Source organism: Argentina anserina, chromosome 2 (genome assembly GCF_933775445.1).
Source record: "Argentina anserina chromosome 2, drPotAnse1.1, whole genome shotgun sequence".
Taxonomy (NCBI): domain Eukaryota; kingdom Viridiplantae; phylum Streptophyta; class Magnoliopsida; order Rosales; family Rosaceae; genus Argentina; species Argentina anserina.
Window position 1 is genome coordinate 22,022,858 of NC_065873.1, and position 15,764 is coordinate 22,038,621.

Here is a 15,764-nt window from a genome sequence, read left to right on the forward strand (position 1 = left end):
CGTATTTCTGTACGTATAAATACTATTCAAATGTACGTATTGTCTCAGTAAATAATAATTACCGAATTACTCTTCCAAAATTACTTTTTACCTTTACTAAAAGTAATTTACATTTACTGTACGTAAATAAAATTTACATTTACCGTACGTAAATCACTTTTTACATTTACCGTACGTAAAAATAAATTAAAAAATTACCCTTTTCAGAAAACATTGTTCACGCCGCCGCACGTGGCGGCGCGTGGGGTGCACGCGCCGACACCAATCACGGCGCGTATCACGCCACCGCCAAGCCCATTCTCTTCTCCTTCCTCCCCTCTTCCTTCCCACGGCATCACACCATGCCTAGGCACCACCATGCGTTCACACGCGCCGCCTAAGGCGGCACCATCTCCTCCAAAACCCTCCTCCTCCAATCTCTTCCAAATCGCAACCAAACAACCACAAATCGACAATCAAGCATCACAACAACCTAATCATGCTAACCCTCACCTCAATCAAGCTTGGAGACCACCGCAGTTTGGCTTTGACACGGCGGAGGAAACGCAGCAACTTGGAAATGTTGGTGGAGCTCCGGCGCGGCGCGAGAGGGTGCGTCCTCCTTGGGGTTGCCTGCGGGGGGGGGGGGGGGGGTGGTGCGGTGTCTCCTAGGCCGGCGGTGAGGACCACGTCTCCCGGAGATGGGAGATCGGTGGTGAAGCCGAGAGGGGAGAGGGAGAATCGGGTAAGAGAGAGAGAAAGGAGGCGCGGGTGGATGAAGGAAGTGGGTTTCTGAAAATGGAAACCCTACTTCACAAAAGTTTCCTTTTATACCCCCTCTAAAATCGGAAACTAACTTTCGTCGTTAATAACTTTTACGTACGACGTCCGATTCGAACGCGTCACATACTCACAAACTCGTATCGACGAGCTCTACAACTTTCGTGAAGAAAGTTTTCGCAACCGAGCAACGAAATAAAAGTCGATATATACGTTGTGGTAACGTCACGTTTTTCGAATTAAACGTTCCAAGAACGTTTCCGTTTTTTAGTTTCGTAACGTCGCAAACAATCACATTGATTCTAATTAAATTTCTCAACTTGATAGATTCCAAATCAAACCAAATATTGTTCGAAAAACTAGGGTTATTACACTTTGTTTGGGGTAATCTTGTTACATGGAAGAGTAAGAAACAAAAAGTGGTAGCTCGATCTAGTGCTGAGGCAGAATAGAGAGATATGGCACATGGAGTCTGCGAAATGTTATGGCTTAGAAATTTGCTATAAGATTTGGGCATTAACCCTAAGTGTGCTATGCAGTTGTACTGTGACAACAAGGCGGCTATTGATATTTCACATAATCTTGTGCAACATGATTGTACAAAACATTTGGAGGTTGATCGCCACTTTATAAAGGAGAAGCTAGATGCGATGATCATCAGTTTTCCTTTTGTTCCTACAGAAGAGCAACTTGCCGATATGCTCACAAAATGAGTGTCTAAGAAGGTTTTTTATGACTCACTTAGCAAGTTAGGCATGGTCGATGTGTATACGCCAACTTCAGGAGGAGTGTTAGCATGATTAAGCATGATTGAAGAAGGAAATCACGGGCGTGATTTCCTCCGTGATTTGTAGGGAGTAGGTAAACTAAGATTGTTTATATATATATATATTACAAATCAAGTGTAATTTAATCAAGTGTGAAATAAACTTTCTATTAAACCCACCTCAAGGATGGACACTGCCGAAACACGGACAAAGAAATTCTCCCCAACTGGTGAACACCGCTAGGAGAGGAAACCTTCGCCGCACGAACACGATCAACACAGAGAAGCCTCCGTGCTGCCGCCAAACTCAAACCAGCATGATCCTTGCCCTTAAAAGAGCAATGCCGCCGACAGGAAACCCTAGCGTTCAGAGATTGAAAGCTCCGAGAAGCACAGGGCACCATACCTACCTATTCTTTTTCGATCAACTTTGAGCGAGCTAGTCTAGGCTTAATTGATTTGAATTAAACTGCATAAAACATGTTTGATTCTAATTAAGTTGAAAATATCCATATTTCGACTAGTATTAAATCAAAATGTATAGATCAATTAAGTAGATATCAGTCAATTGATTCTAAGTAGTTTACAATCTTTCTTCTAAAATATCATCATCTCATCAACTTTTAATTCCAGAGTCCTAAGGTACGTAGCTAAGTATAACACTAATGCCAGATCTTCTAAAATGAGAAATAGATATATACCCGATATTTGTCAGCTTGTATTAGCTTAAGTACATATTTAACTGATTGAAATATTGTCTAGTTGAGGAACCACGTACGATAATTGTATAACATTTGTTTGGGTTGCCATATTATTTGTTAAATAGAGTTCACACTTCACAACATATCATTATAGTCCCAACTTTCCTATACGATGGGACGTTGCTCGATCGTTATAATTTTTGTTCTTACATATTTGTTGAGGCGGATATCCGGATCCATTAAGAAAAAAAACGTAAAACAACATTATTTTGAAGAGAATTCATTTTTTTTTTGGTTTGGTTTCTTATGTGTTGAAACTGAAAAACTAAATCAAATTGATTAAGTTCGGTTCGATTTTCTTGATTCGATCGAAATTTTTGTTCATTTAGTTGTCTTTTTCAGCTTCAACTCGACTTCTGTTTTTTCAATTTGAAGTGTCATCCTTAGTTTAGATATTTTATCACATAGGTGACTTATTTGTTGTGAAGTTAGTTTACCTTGGATAGAGGTCAATTGACTATTATAATACTAATAGTAAAATATCTGACTTGTAGAATTCAGATAGATATAGATACCCGACTTGTACACGTACACTACACAAAGTAGGAGTCGGTAAACTTGGACCTTGCTTGTAGGAGTCAAGTAAAGTATATACTAACTCCAAAATAGACTTCAAATTCTCCCGAACTACTAAGGTTTGGGAAGGAGAAGACCAATGATCAATTCCATTTTAACTAGCTTCTTCATTTGCTCCAAATATTATGCTATCTATAATGGTTATCAAATGCGGACGTCCGCATGGTGCGGATTCGTCATTCCGATGACCGGCAACGCGCAACTACGGCGCGGATGGTGTCGGCCGTGTTTCCTTGTCTCGGTACTACTGTATGTGGCAGCAGGAGCTCCAGCATCTGTCCATGACGGCCATAATCTAGAAATTTCCGAAATCTACACAGAAACTTGAAAATTTAAGAAATTTCAAGATTCTGGATACCGTGGACTGTGTTGCAGCTCCGGCAGACACAGACAGAAGCGCCGAGAGAATGGGAGTAAGGCCGGCACCATCCACACTGTCATTGTGCATCGCAGTTGTCAGAACGGACGAATCCGCACTTGAAACGACTTATATATACACACACAACTTAAGGTCTTCACTCTTCAAAGGTCTATTGATGTTCACATGGTACATTCTGATTCTATTAAGTTGGGACACAATCAATTTGCACATGCAAAATTAAAGGGCATTGAGGGTTGCCTTGCTCCTAGCTCCAATAATACAGTCATACAGATCGAACTCTATTGCAGCTGTCAACCAATAATGAAGTCTGGATACTTACGTACTCAAAAAGCCTAGGTACGTATGATCTATTATCAAATTTGTCATCGTGCATGAAATATATATGATCAACCACAGCATGTCGATATATTGGACTCAACCGAAATTTAGAGTAATAATTACAAGTTTCCATTGGACACGAAACACATGTTATAAAATCAGATAGAGCAAAATGTTATAGCTAAAAATCTTCAACTCTGTACTGCCTTAGGGTTATGCTTCTAACCTTCTTGCTGTGTCAAATATTTATTGTTGTGATAAAAAAAAATGTACATACCTGCGCATCAGTTGGCTTTATGTAGTTCGTCTAAATCAAACAAACTAATCAATATGCCAAACCTTATAGAGTAGCTATCACCAAAAAATATATCTTATAGAGTAGCCATTAATACAACCGGTCCAGTAACTATTTCTACCAACTAGTCTCTTTTAGTTTCGAATTTGGATGCCCTGCTATTTCTTATTTTTAATAGAGATCTAGACCTTTCTTTATTTCGGTCCCAACATCCAAAATCACACTCTGATCGAGTCTAACTAAACCTAACACTCACATGAACTCAGAGCAAAAGCAGAAGTAATGAATATAGTTTAAAACATTTAGCCAAATATGGGAAATATTGGTCATGAGGCCCGGGGTATTAACTTGTGCTAGCTGATTAGATTCATTACTAACTTGGGTAAGGAATCTATATAACCAAAACGAAATCTAATGTTTACTGTATAAGTAGCCCGTGAACCAGAAACTAAATTATTTACCGCTGATTTTTACACTCATGAACAACCATTTTATATAAACTCACTACCAGCACCTCTTATCCTCCCACATTTCCCTGGCTCACAATCACAAAGTCACAGCCATGTATAGTCTAAGAAGGAGAACCAAGCTCTTCTTCACCTTTCTTCCAACTTCAGCCTTGATCGTCATCATATTCTTCTCTCATAACCATTTCACTGATAGCCCCAAACCCACAAAAGAATTTACCGTCCATGTCCAGAAGCACAACCAAGTAGCCCATTCAGCATGCCAAAAGACACTCTACAAAGATCTCTGCGTCTCGACCCTGGCCTCATTCCCGAACCTGAGTTCGAAAACGGTCCCGGAAATCATATCCTCCGCCGTCAACAAGACCATGTACGAGGTCATAGCCTCAGACTCCAACTGCACCGGCATCAAAAAACACACCAAGAACAAACTCGCCGCCGGTCAGCAGCGAGCTCTCGACGACTGTCTGGAGCTCTTCGACAGCACCATTGCCCAGCTCAAGGTCACCATGTCGGAACTCACCTCCAAGAAGTCACCGGCGGCTAAGCACTACAACCACTTGAGGACGCTGCTCAGCGCTGCAATGACGAACCAGTACACGTGCCTTGAAGGGTTTGATTCCAGCAGTAGTACGGCGAAAACTGTGAAGGCTGAACTTGAGAGCAGATTGAATACTACCTGCAAGCACGTCAGCAATGCCCTAGTGATGCTCAAGAAGATTCCGGGAGTGGTTGCACGTGAGACTGACGAGTACGGACCCATGAAGAACGGGTTCCCTACATGGATCGGATCCAAAGCTCGGAAACTGTTGCAGACTAGTTCGGCGAATCAGACCAAGCATGATCTAGTGGTGGCGAAAGATGGTACTGGAAACTTCAGCACCATCACGGACGCAGTGACTGCGGCTCCAAATTCAAGCGTAACCAAGTAAGCTTATAGCCTTATATATTTATCAAATATGATCCGTATACTATAAACAAGTTCAACATTGCTGTGATTGAGGTAAAATTTTAACTGGTTTTGTTGGATGTATTATTACATGTAGATTTGTCATATACATCAAAGCAGGTGCGTACTTTGAGAATGTAGAGGTTGTGAGCAAGAAGACGAATTTGATGTTTTTGGGAGATGGGATAGGAAAGACGGTTGTGAAAGCGAGTAGGAATGTTGTGGATGGGTGGACTACTTTCCGATCGGCCACCGTCGGTGAGTTTAATCTCCTCTCAACTTTTTCAACATGCTTATATTCAATTTATTGCTTCTCTATGTTTGGCTTGTCTCACAAAAAACAAAAGAAAGTAGAACATTATGCCATTCATACAATCAAACATCCTTCAAATCTTACAAGTTAATTTGGTACTCTCGTGAGGATTAGGGTTGCTATATAAACAAATCAACTTGGATTTAGATTGATTAGCTTTATAAATTGCCTGTTAAAGATCTCATAAAAGATTGGTATGGGTTATAAGTTGGCGAAGTTTTTCTCGCATAAGGTATCAAATGGAATTGATGCCCCACAAGTAGAACCGGAGTGTAGAAGTAATTGGGAACAAAAAGTGGGTTGGATGGTCCATACTTCATAAAGCATTTGCCTGAATCATGGCATACAGGCTAGGGGTGATGTCGATCGATCGGACTAATTGATCCTTTGTCGACTGATTCACTAATCAGTAATCACCCGTATATTGTGGAGAAAGTTGTGTCGGTGACACTCACTACCAAGGCTAATTCGAAGTTAAATCTTCACCCGCCTTTACTATCTATTTTAGCCTGTTTTATAACACCGATTCATTAGTATTGTTGTTTATGACTATTAACAACACGTCTCGTATATGGTATACATGGGATTGGACTAGCTTATTTTCTGAAGTAAGACATGACTCACGTTTGGCTGAAGTAAAGATTGATTCACATGGGGTTCATTACTCCCCTGGCAACACCTAAACCAATTTTTGCCAGAGGCTCGTTGCCTCACTCCTCTTCCTCCCCATGCCAACCATGGCCGCTCTCCCCGCCACAATGTCGCTGCCGATTTCCGATCGGTGCGACCGCAATGTGCTCGAGTTCAATTTGAGGCTGCCAATGCCAGATTACTACACGGTGGCAGCTGGGTCAATTTGGGATCTCTCTGTTGAGGGAGATAGACGAGTAGAAAGGAAGAATGAAATGATTGAAAGCTAGCTAGATAATTGGCTAATGGAAGGAGATAATGAACAGTGAAATATAAGAAACTGAAATAAAGGGTATTTTGGCATAGAAGAATCTGATAGGTGAATTAATTTAGATTGAATTGTAGGTATCAAATATCAAGTTATTTTCAGGTGGGTGGAGTTGTGTTTATGGTTCTTGTTATTCTGGGTTGTGTTATAGTTCATGCTTCTTTTCTGTTGATGTGTTGCATATGAGGTCAATAACTCCAAGCTACAAATTAGTACCAACTCCACCAAACATGAGTGTGGTCTAATAGAAAGATAAGCTAGGCTTGAGGAGAGTAGACTTCTACTAGGATTTAAGCCTAGTTATGATAGTATAACGTGACAGACATGCCCTAATAGTTCTATTGTCACATCACCCGCATACAAGCATACAAGATAAAAAAAAATTATGTTAAAAACTATACCTTTTTTGTTGTTGAATTTATTAGATGATCAACTGTCAAAATTTGATGAGAGAATTGCAATACCGTTGAATAAGTATTTGATGGGTGGATAACCAAATCTTACTCATACATGAATAACTCATAACAAAATAATCAGCTCACGTGTAGTGAGCCTGATACAAAGTAAACACGCTCGTCTCCTAAGATCGGAAAATTATGAAACATACATTTGAAATTAGAAAATAACTTGAGATGTCATAATATATATACAAGATAGAAAAGTTTATTAAGATCTTAGTTATAATTGATATATCAATTATGACCATACGATTTTAGACTAACCAAATTGAAATCATAATTGGCACTTTCACATGCTATGCGCGCGGGTCTCCTAACCTGCCTGCTTACTTTACTTGAGTTCATGTTCTCTGATATAGATATAATGATACATCGGTCCCATTCCCATTTCAATCATGTTTAGGTTCAATAATACATGTTTTTCAATCTTTACAATGGTTTGAGTTTTTAAAATTGAGATTTACACGAACGGTTCATGTTAAACAATTTTAATTCATTTATTGATTTAATCTAATTTCATCTAACTCCACAATGGTTTGAGCTTTTAAAATTGAGATTTACACGAACGGTTCATGTTGAACAGTTTTAATTCATTCATTGATTTAATCTAATTTTAATATCTTAACGATGTCCGAATTGGATGAAATTTTGTAGAGATGATCTTGAATAACATACATACATATTGAATTGCTTATGGTGAAAAATTTGGATGAAAAATGTGTTAAAATTGGAACTTCACTATTTAATTTCAGAGTTAAGTTTCACTCTAGATTTAATTTTTCAGAATGAAGTTTTCACTCTGGATATGAACCGTATATATATATATACTTGAAGAAACTATTATTGTGTTTATAATATCAACTATTATTAAGAGCAGAAACAATTAATAATTTCCACGATTCAACGCAAGACAGGGTTACCTACTCTTGATTTAGTTTACAATAACTGAACATTATGCAGAATCTTTGTATCAATCCACATCTCGTATGTTTGTTTTTTTTTTTTCCATTGCCCTGCACTTGCAGCATAACTCAATCTCGTGGTCTTTGACAGTAACACTTTTTTAAACGAAACTCACATGCATGAACTCCCAAACAGTTGTAGGTTGTCAAAGAATACTTTATAATTTGTTCGTATAGGGCTATCAGCAACGAGCTGAGCTCGCAAAATATTTTGAGCTCGTTCCTGTGTCTTTTTTTCTTCTTTGAATGGAGGCTAGTAAGGTTCTCCTCAAATCTTAACCATCAATAAAAAAAAAAGTAGTCTAACGAGAACCGAATAGTTAGGAGCGCTCATCTTCACTATTATAACTAGAAACCCTCATTTAGTGTCAACAACTACATTAAAAAATAGGTTTGTCAAAAATACTCTCATGCTAAAGAGAATGATAAATTAAAGTAATAATATACAGAATAATTAAAAACGTAAAATAGTAATAAAAAAACAAAAAAAATTTCAAGAGATGAAAAGGAAAAATAAGTGTTGTGGTTAGCCCTATTTTAGTGGGTAAATAGAAGTTGAATCCGTACAAATGCAAGGCTAGTTTAGATTAACTTGTTGATTTTTTTGACAAGGTGGATTAATTGTTGAATAGCTGATAATTGTTGTTATTACAATTGTCAGTTCACTCTCCCATATTGATGAGTAATTTTTCACTCATTCTGGAGAACTACGTGACAATGTCTAGTGATATTATTTTATAATCAAAATTTGACACTTATGATTTAATTTAAAAAATCATATTTAAGCTATTTTATCAAATACTATTTTTGGTTTCTTTCTAAAACCCTACTACCTACACTCTAATACTCTAAATTCTAAAACCCTAAACTCTAAACTCTAAACTCTAAACCAAAAATTCTAATTCAAAATTATCAATACCCATGAATGACATTTCACAAATAATAAATTCATGTGTCAAAATATAACATGTGAGAAGTACCACCGAACACTAATACATGGTTCTTAAGGAGAAATTTTTTTTCCATATTCACAACTGACAATTTTAGCTCACGGAGACCGCTGTTATGGTCGATGGACTCGGGTTGTTGTTTCTAATGGCCCATTTGTGTGGTGATGAAGCCCAACTAATCCCTCCAATGTTTCTGAACTAAATTGCAGCCGTGGTGGGAGGAGGGTTCATCGCCAAAGGCATAACGTTCGAGAACTCAGCTGGACCAAGCAAGCACCAAGCCGTCGCCCTCCGTTCCGGCTCTGACCTCTCCGCCTTCTACCAATGCAGCTTCGTCGGCTACCAAGACACTCTCTACGTCCACTCCCTCCGCCAGTTCTACCGTGAATGCGACATCTACGGCACCGTCGATTTCATCTTCGGCAATGCCGCCGTCGTCTTCCAGAACTGCAACCTATACGCCAGGAAACCCAACAACGGTCAGAAGAACATCTTCACGGCCCAGGGCCGCGAGGACCCCAACCAGAACACCGGTATCTTCATCCTCAACTGCAAGGTCACCGCCGCGTCAGACCTCCTTCCGGTCAAATCAACGTTCAAGACCTATCTCGGCCGTCCCTGGAAGGAGTACTCCCGGACCGTTTTTATGAGGTCGAATATCGACGACGTGGTAGACCCCGTCGGCTGGTTGGAGTGGAATGGGTCGTTTGCATTGAGCACGTTGTATTATGGGGAGTATTTGAACCGTGGAAACGGATCGACTACGACCAAGAGAGTGACGTGGCCGGGTTATCGGGTCATTAATAGCTCCACGGAGGCGAGTCAGTTCACGGTTGGGCCGTTTATACAAGGGAATGAGTGGCTTAACTCTACCGGAATTCCGTACTTTGCCGGTTTAACTTAATGCCAGATACTCTTGTATATCTCCGGTACCAGCATTGTTAAGTAGTATTCAGTTATTAAATACTTCGCAACAGTGAAAAATAAGCTAGCTACATGATTGTTACGACACGTTTATCAGCCTACCTACGTTCATACACGGCTACGTACATAGATAGGGTTTTGAGTGTATCTTCAAAATGAAAAAGAATGTATGTTATGCTTTCGTACGTACAGGATGTAAATTCGAAAAGTGAAAGGCAATCCCATATGTACGTAGGGATTGAAAAATTTCATAATTTTCAAGAGTTTTGGTAGCACATTGGATTCCCACGTACGTGTTTTTTTTTTTAAATGGGAAATGGCACGTACGTGTTAGTCCATAGATAATCATGGCGCGCTCTGCAAAAACATCGGAAATGGAAGGATATGCAAACCGGAGATAATGAAAGAAACTGAGAAAGAGCATATGGGGACGTCGGGTTTTGACACCTAAAAGTTTGGAAGGGGGTGTAAGCCTTAGTGATGAGAAGGGTTAACACATGCTCTACTTTATCCACGAACTCATGAAGTCTAAGACTTATGTTTATACACATGCACATATAGCACATGAAATGCATTATTAGTAATGCAGGAGAATGTTCTGTATATGAAGACTAGAATAAGCTTCTAAAACACATGACTCCATTGGTATAAATTTGATTGCATAATAATGCAGAGATTACTCAGATAAGCAAATGCAGGGTGTCATTGTCTGCTTTATAAAACTAGTTCCCTATTTTACAGAGAGGCCTCTTGAAGAAGAACATGAACGAAAGCTTTCTTTGCTTTCTTTGCATGTGACTATGTGAGAGCTGGGCACCACGTACTCAGAGAAGCACATGATGATCCGAATTGGCCATTTTCACAAACATGGTCTATTGTCAAATATTCAAGGGCCATCGCTTTCTCAGCATAACTTCAACCAAGGAAATGATTATAATCCGTAGTATTCTTCGATGCATTATTAATTCCTAGCCTCTTTTATCCCTCGGGGTTTAATAATGCCCAATTCCTCCCCTCGATCCCTGTTTTGGGGTCCTGCTTTTTATTCCTTGGTTCTATTCTCTGTATACAAACTTAATCACTAGTTTCTTGGGTAACATGCTTTAATCCGGCTCCTCTTTGCTCCTATATTTGTTTTCCGAAGCCAAGTATTTGATAAAGAATCCCCACTAGATAATGTTTTGAAGGAATATGACTATAGTTTCAACTTGCATTATAGTCAGAGAGTGAGTGTTCACTGTGTTGGTAAGTTGTAACTAAAGAATTTTTAGTGCGAAATAGTTGCTTCATTTCGCTACATACCCCTAAGTTCCGCCTAATTACTACTTTCTCCTTTTCCCTTGCAAAAACATACGGGCTCGTGTGCCAAGTATTCAGCTCTAAATGGTTGAGGCACTATTGGGTTGGTTATTCGGTGCGTATCAATACAAGAAGGAAATGGAACTGGACCTACTAGTACAGAAGGAACCATAAATTTTTGGTGTGATTTGAAGTGTGTTTTCCTGTTATTATGTGAATGGGGGATTCACATAAGAACGGGAAAATAATTTGGCTTATCCATACTTCTTGATCCAAGTGCTCCATACCTTTATTAATCTGAGATTCTAGTGCTCTCCATTCCTGAGCACTAGTTTTGCATGGGCGTTTGTTGACCGTCTTGTGACTCGATCACAGAACTCAAAGATTTTCAGAAGCAAACCACGTTTATGGTGTTCAATCAACACTTTTCTCCAATAGCAAATTTCCCCTTCATGTATTTGCACCCATCTTTATATGTTCGTCACTGTGACTGACCTCAGTTTTTGCGTTTATCTGAATCAGATTATGGGCAACAGCTCCTCCAGGAGCTCGGTAACAATGGCAACCTTATGATCCAAGATTACTAAGTTCTGATGTGTTTTATGGTATTTTCTGAGCTAAACAAGAGGTTTTGCAATCAAAACGAATCAAATAACTAGTCATTGCAATGAACAAACATGTCAGAATAGTGTTTTCTGATGTAACTACTAAAAATGCTATAGGAATGCAAGTAACCATGTGAGGGCTTCCGCAAATAGGAGCTAGGGTAATTCAGCATTGTCATTCTTATTCACTATAAAGAAAGGAAGAAATTAACACAACATATCAAAAGGGACAACGCACAAGAAACCAAAAACAGTGTGACAAATGTCTCATAGTGAAAATTATACAAATCAAATAAGAAAAGGCAACCCTTGATTGGAGGATGTGAGCTTATATTATTACTTCTTTATACGAGAAAGCATGGTTCAGAGGCTGTAGCAGTTGCAGCTTTACAGTATATAAATACAGTGATAGGTCTTCTTCCTCAACTCACCACTCTTGGCTAGCTTAAAGCTTTGGTAGTTGTTAGTTGGTTGGTTGGTTGGGTTTTTCCATTACTCTGGGGCACCCAAAATGGCTTCCTCTACTTTCTCCTTCACACTTGGTCTCCTACTCTCTTGCATTTTCACCACTCTGCTTCTCTGCAATGCCACTGGCCACTACCACAACCCGGTCCACCGCCACCGCCACCACTCCCGCGTCGCCGGTCACAATTATAAAGATGCCCTCACCAAGTCTATCCTCTTCTTTGAGGGCCAGCGGTCTGGGAAGCTCCCTCCTAACCAGAGGCTTAACTGGAGGAGAGACTCTGGTCTCTCAGATGGCGCAGCCGTGCATGTAAGCGAAAACAAACCCTCTATGACCCAATAACACCCTCATTTTGGTTCTTTCAGTTTTTGGTTTTGGAATTTGAAGTGGGATTTTGCTCATTTTGTGTGTGATTTGTGCGATGCAGGTTGATTTGGTTGGAGGTTACTATGATGCAGGGGACAATGTTAAGTTTGGGTTCCCCATGGCTTTCACGACCACCATGCTTTCATGGAGTGTGATTGAGTTTGGTGGGTTGATGAAGGGTGAGTTGCAGAATGCTAAAGAAGCCGTTCGTTGGGCCACTGATTACCTTCTCAAAGCAACAGCCCACCCAGGCACCATTTATGTCCAGGTTTGTATTCAAAGCAGTTGCTTTGCATTGTTCATATTTCAGAAATGAGCAAAATTTGAGTGCTGTGGTTGATTTTGGGGGGTTTTGTTTGGCAGGTTGGAGATGCTAACAGTGACCATGCTTGTTGGGAGAGACCAGAGGACATGGACACACCAAGAAGTGTTTACAAGATTGACGCAAATACCCCTGGGTCTGAAGTAGCAGGAGAAACTGCTGCTGCTCTTGCAGCTGCTTCATTGGTCTTCAGGAGAAGTGACCCTGTTTATTCCAAGCTTTTGGTCAGGAGGGCTATGAGGGTAAGCTTAAATTAAGAATGCAAATTTCATACACAAACAGTGGATTTGATCTCTCACTGATTTTTCTTCTGGGTCTACTAGGTGTTTGAATTTGCTGACAAGCACAGGGGAGCGTACAGCACTGGATTGAAGAAGTTTGTATGCCCATTCTATTGTGACTACTCTGGTTATCAGGTAAGGCTCACTTTTCAAATTCTCAATTATGTTGTTTCTATAAACAGTAGCTAAAGCTAATATCTTTGTTCTCTTTCAATAACGCTAGGATGAATTGCTATGGGGAGCTGCTTGGCTACACAAGGCCACCAAGAACCCATTATACCTGGGCTATATTCAAAGCAATGGCCAGATTTTAGGTGCGGCGCAGTTCGATAACACATTCGGATGGGATAACAAGCATGTTGGAGCAAGAATTCTTCTCTCCAAGGTCCAAATTTCTCAAATTTTGATTCTTTCATGTCCAGTCCTTCATATCTAATTAGTCTCTGATATGAAAAATGTGACCTTTTTACAGGCATTCCTAGTCCAGAAGCTACCAGCCCTCCATGAATACAAAGGGCATTCTGATAACTTCATATGCTCCATCCTACCAGGCTCTGCATCGACCCAATACACCCCAGGTCCCCTATCTCTCTCTCACTTTATTGTGATATTCTCCAGTGGTCCTTTTTCTTGTAACGGCTAGGTAACAGTCTTGGTTCTTTGTTTGCAGGAGGCCTTTTGTTCAAAATGAACGATAGCAACATGCAATATGTGACCTCTACTTCTTTCATGATCTTGGCCTATGCTAAGTACTTGACCTCTTCCCACCAGGTGGTTAACTGTGGTGGCAACATTATCACCCCAAAGAAACTCAAAGCCATGGCTAAAAGACAGGTCACATAACCTCATTAACTAATCCAGACCATTATTCCCTTAATTAATTTGTTTAGTTGTGTTCTTAACATTTTTGATTTATATAATCAGGTGGACTATCTACTAGGGGACAACCCCATGAAGATGTCCTTCATGGTGGGGTATGGCCCAAGGTACCCACAGAGGATCCACCACAGGGGATCATCACTACCCTGCATGGCCTCACACCCGGCCAAGATCCAGTGCTCCTCAGGCTTCAGTGTGATGAAGTCCCAGTCTCCAAATCCTAATATCCTAATGGGAGCTGTGATCGGCGGACCGGACCAGAACGACAGGTTTCCCGATGACCGGTCCGATTACGAGCAGTCGGAGCCGGCGACTTACATTAACGCACCCCTCGTAGGAGCATTAGCCTACCTTGCTCACTCATTTGGCCAAATCTAAATAAAAGCCCATCATCTGTTCTCCAGGTTGTTAGGTGTTTGGTTTGAATATTATTAAGCGCTTCTTTTTAGTTTTTTGGATGCAAAGTGCACGTGGTGATGAGGCCGAGACCAAGATGGTCCAGCCAGGCCCCGAACTACGAAGCACAGTGGTCAAGGTCTAGATGATGAAAGATGGTGGCCTTGGTTCTATATTGTTTTAGGTTTAATATGAGTATTAATAGTTTAGAGCTCAAGACCCTTGGCGCGAGAGAAAGCTTCGTGCCTGTAACGGTGTTTATTATTGTGTAAAAGATTATGGGCTCTATTAATGTCCGTTGGGGTTGCTTAATATCTCCCCAACTATTCTAATGGATGCTTGTTGGTCTATTTGCTTTCCACTGTTTAACTCACAATCAATTGGCTCGAATTAGTTCTCCGGAGATAAAACTACAAAATGTCGGATGTTCTGCCCCATGAAAAGCTAGTTCGAAATGGTATAATTCAAGAGCAAATTGTCAAATAATCTCCATGTATCTCATATCCAAATCAAACTTATCTCATAGACCGTACTGGACTGTTCCATAGTAAATGAACCCGAGTTCTAACGTAGACATTCCGTTACCCTAAACCCCCTAAGCCAAATACTTGAAGACCATAAGTGATATATTTCTATACATCATATCCATAGTTTATATGTTTAGTTCTCATTTATGGTTGATTTATGTTATTTTAGTGTTTATAGGTTTTAGTTCAAAGAGAGAAGAAAATAAGCTAAAATTAGCAACTGTTGAAGAAAAAACACCATTATTGTGACTTCATTAAAGTAAATAATGAAATGAGTTTATGACGTTTATGATCAACGGATGTAACGGATCAATCAGCATTATGTAGTTTTAATTACCATTTATTCCTATTGTAATCCTGAACCTTATATAAGGGGAAATATCAATGAGATGAGTAGACCAATTCTATTTTCCCTACAACACTAACAAAGATTAGATGACAATTATATTATTCATTGTCAAAATCTGCAAGTGCAGAATATTTAACTTTGCTGAGCTACTGTGAGAGTTGTAGATCGAATCAAACCATGAGCCATATATCATTGGAAAGATGCACAAGTATATTTTTTTATAGGATTTTTACATATTTTGATTTCGATACATTAAGAGGAAGTTATGATAGTTTGAGTGACGAGAGGTCTGATATGAAATCTGCTCGGGTTCATTAGCATTCATGTTGAACTCAAGTTGTGTTGCTAAGTTCATTCAATTTCAATACATTAAGGTCAATGATTCAGATGAAGATGCAAACAGTACATGGATTCCTACTTTTACAAAAGATATTTC

General features: G+C 39.7%; 2 protein-coding genes across 2 annotated transcripts; both read left to right on the plus strand.

Moving 5' to 3' along the window:
• The first annotated feature begins 4,410 nt into the window (after nucleotides 1–4,410).
• LOC126785008 (pectinesterase-like) lies at nucleotides 4,411–10,004 on the plus strand. Its single transcript, XM_050510575.1, has 3 exons — nucleotides 4,411–5,252; nucleotides 5,371–5,531; nucleotides 9,124–10,004. The coding sequence occupies exons 1-3, from the start codon at nucleotides 4,420–4,422 to the stop codon at nucleotides 9,816–9,818; spliced, it is 1,689 nt and encodes a 562-aa protein (XP_050366532.1). The 5' UTR covers nucleotides 4,411–4,419; the 3' UTR covers nucleotides 9,819–10,004.
• A 2,115-nt stretch (nucleotides 10,005–12,119) lies between these two features.
• Nucleotides 12,120–14,802, plus strand: LOC126785009 (endoglucanase 17). The gene is made up of 8 exons (XM_050510576.1): nucleotides 12,120–12,517; nucleotides 12,636–12,842; nucleotides 12,938–13,138; nucleotides 13,220–13,312; nucleotides 13,401–13,562; nucleotides 13,650–13,755; nucleotides 13,848–14,011; nucleotides 14,102–14,802. The coding sequence occupies exons 1-8, from the start codon at nucleotides 12,254–12,256 to the stop codon at nucleotides 14,432–14,434; spliced, it is 1,530 nt and encodes a 509-aa protein (XP_050366533.1). The 5' UTR covers nucleotides 12,120–12,253; the 3' UTR covers nucleotides 14,435–14,802.
• The last annotated feature ends 962 nt before the right edge of the window (nucleotides 14,803–15,764 follow it).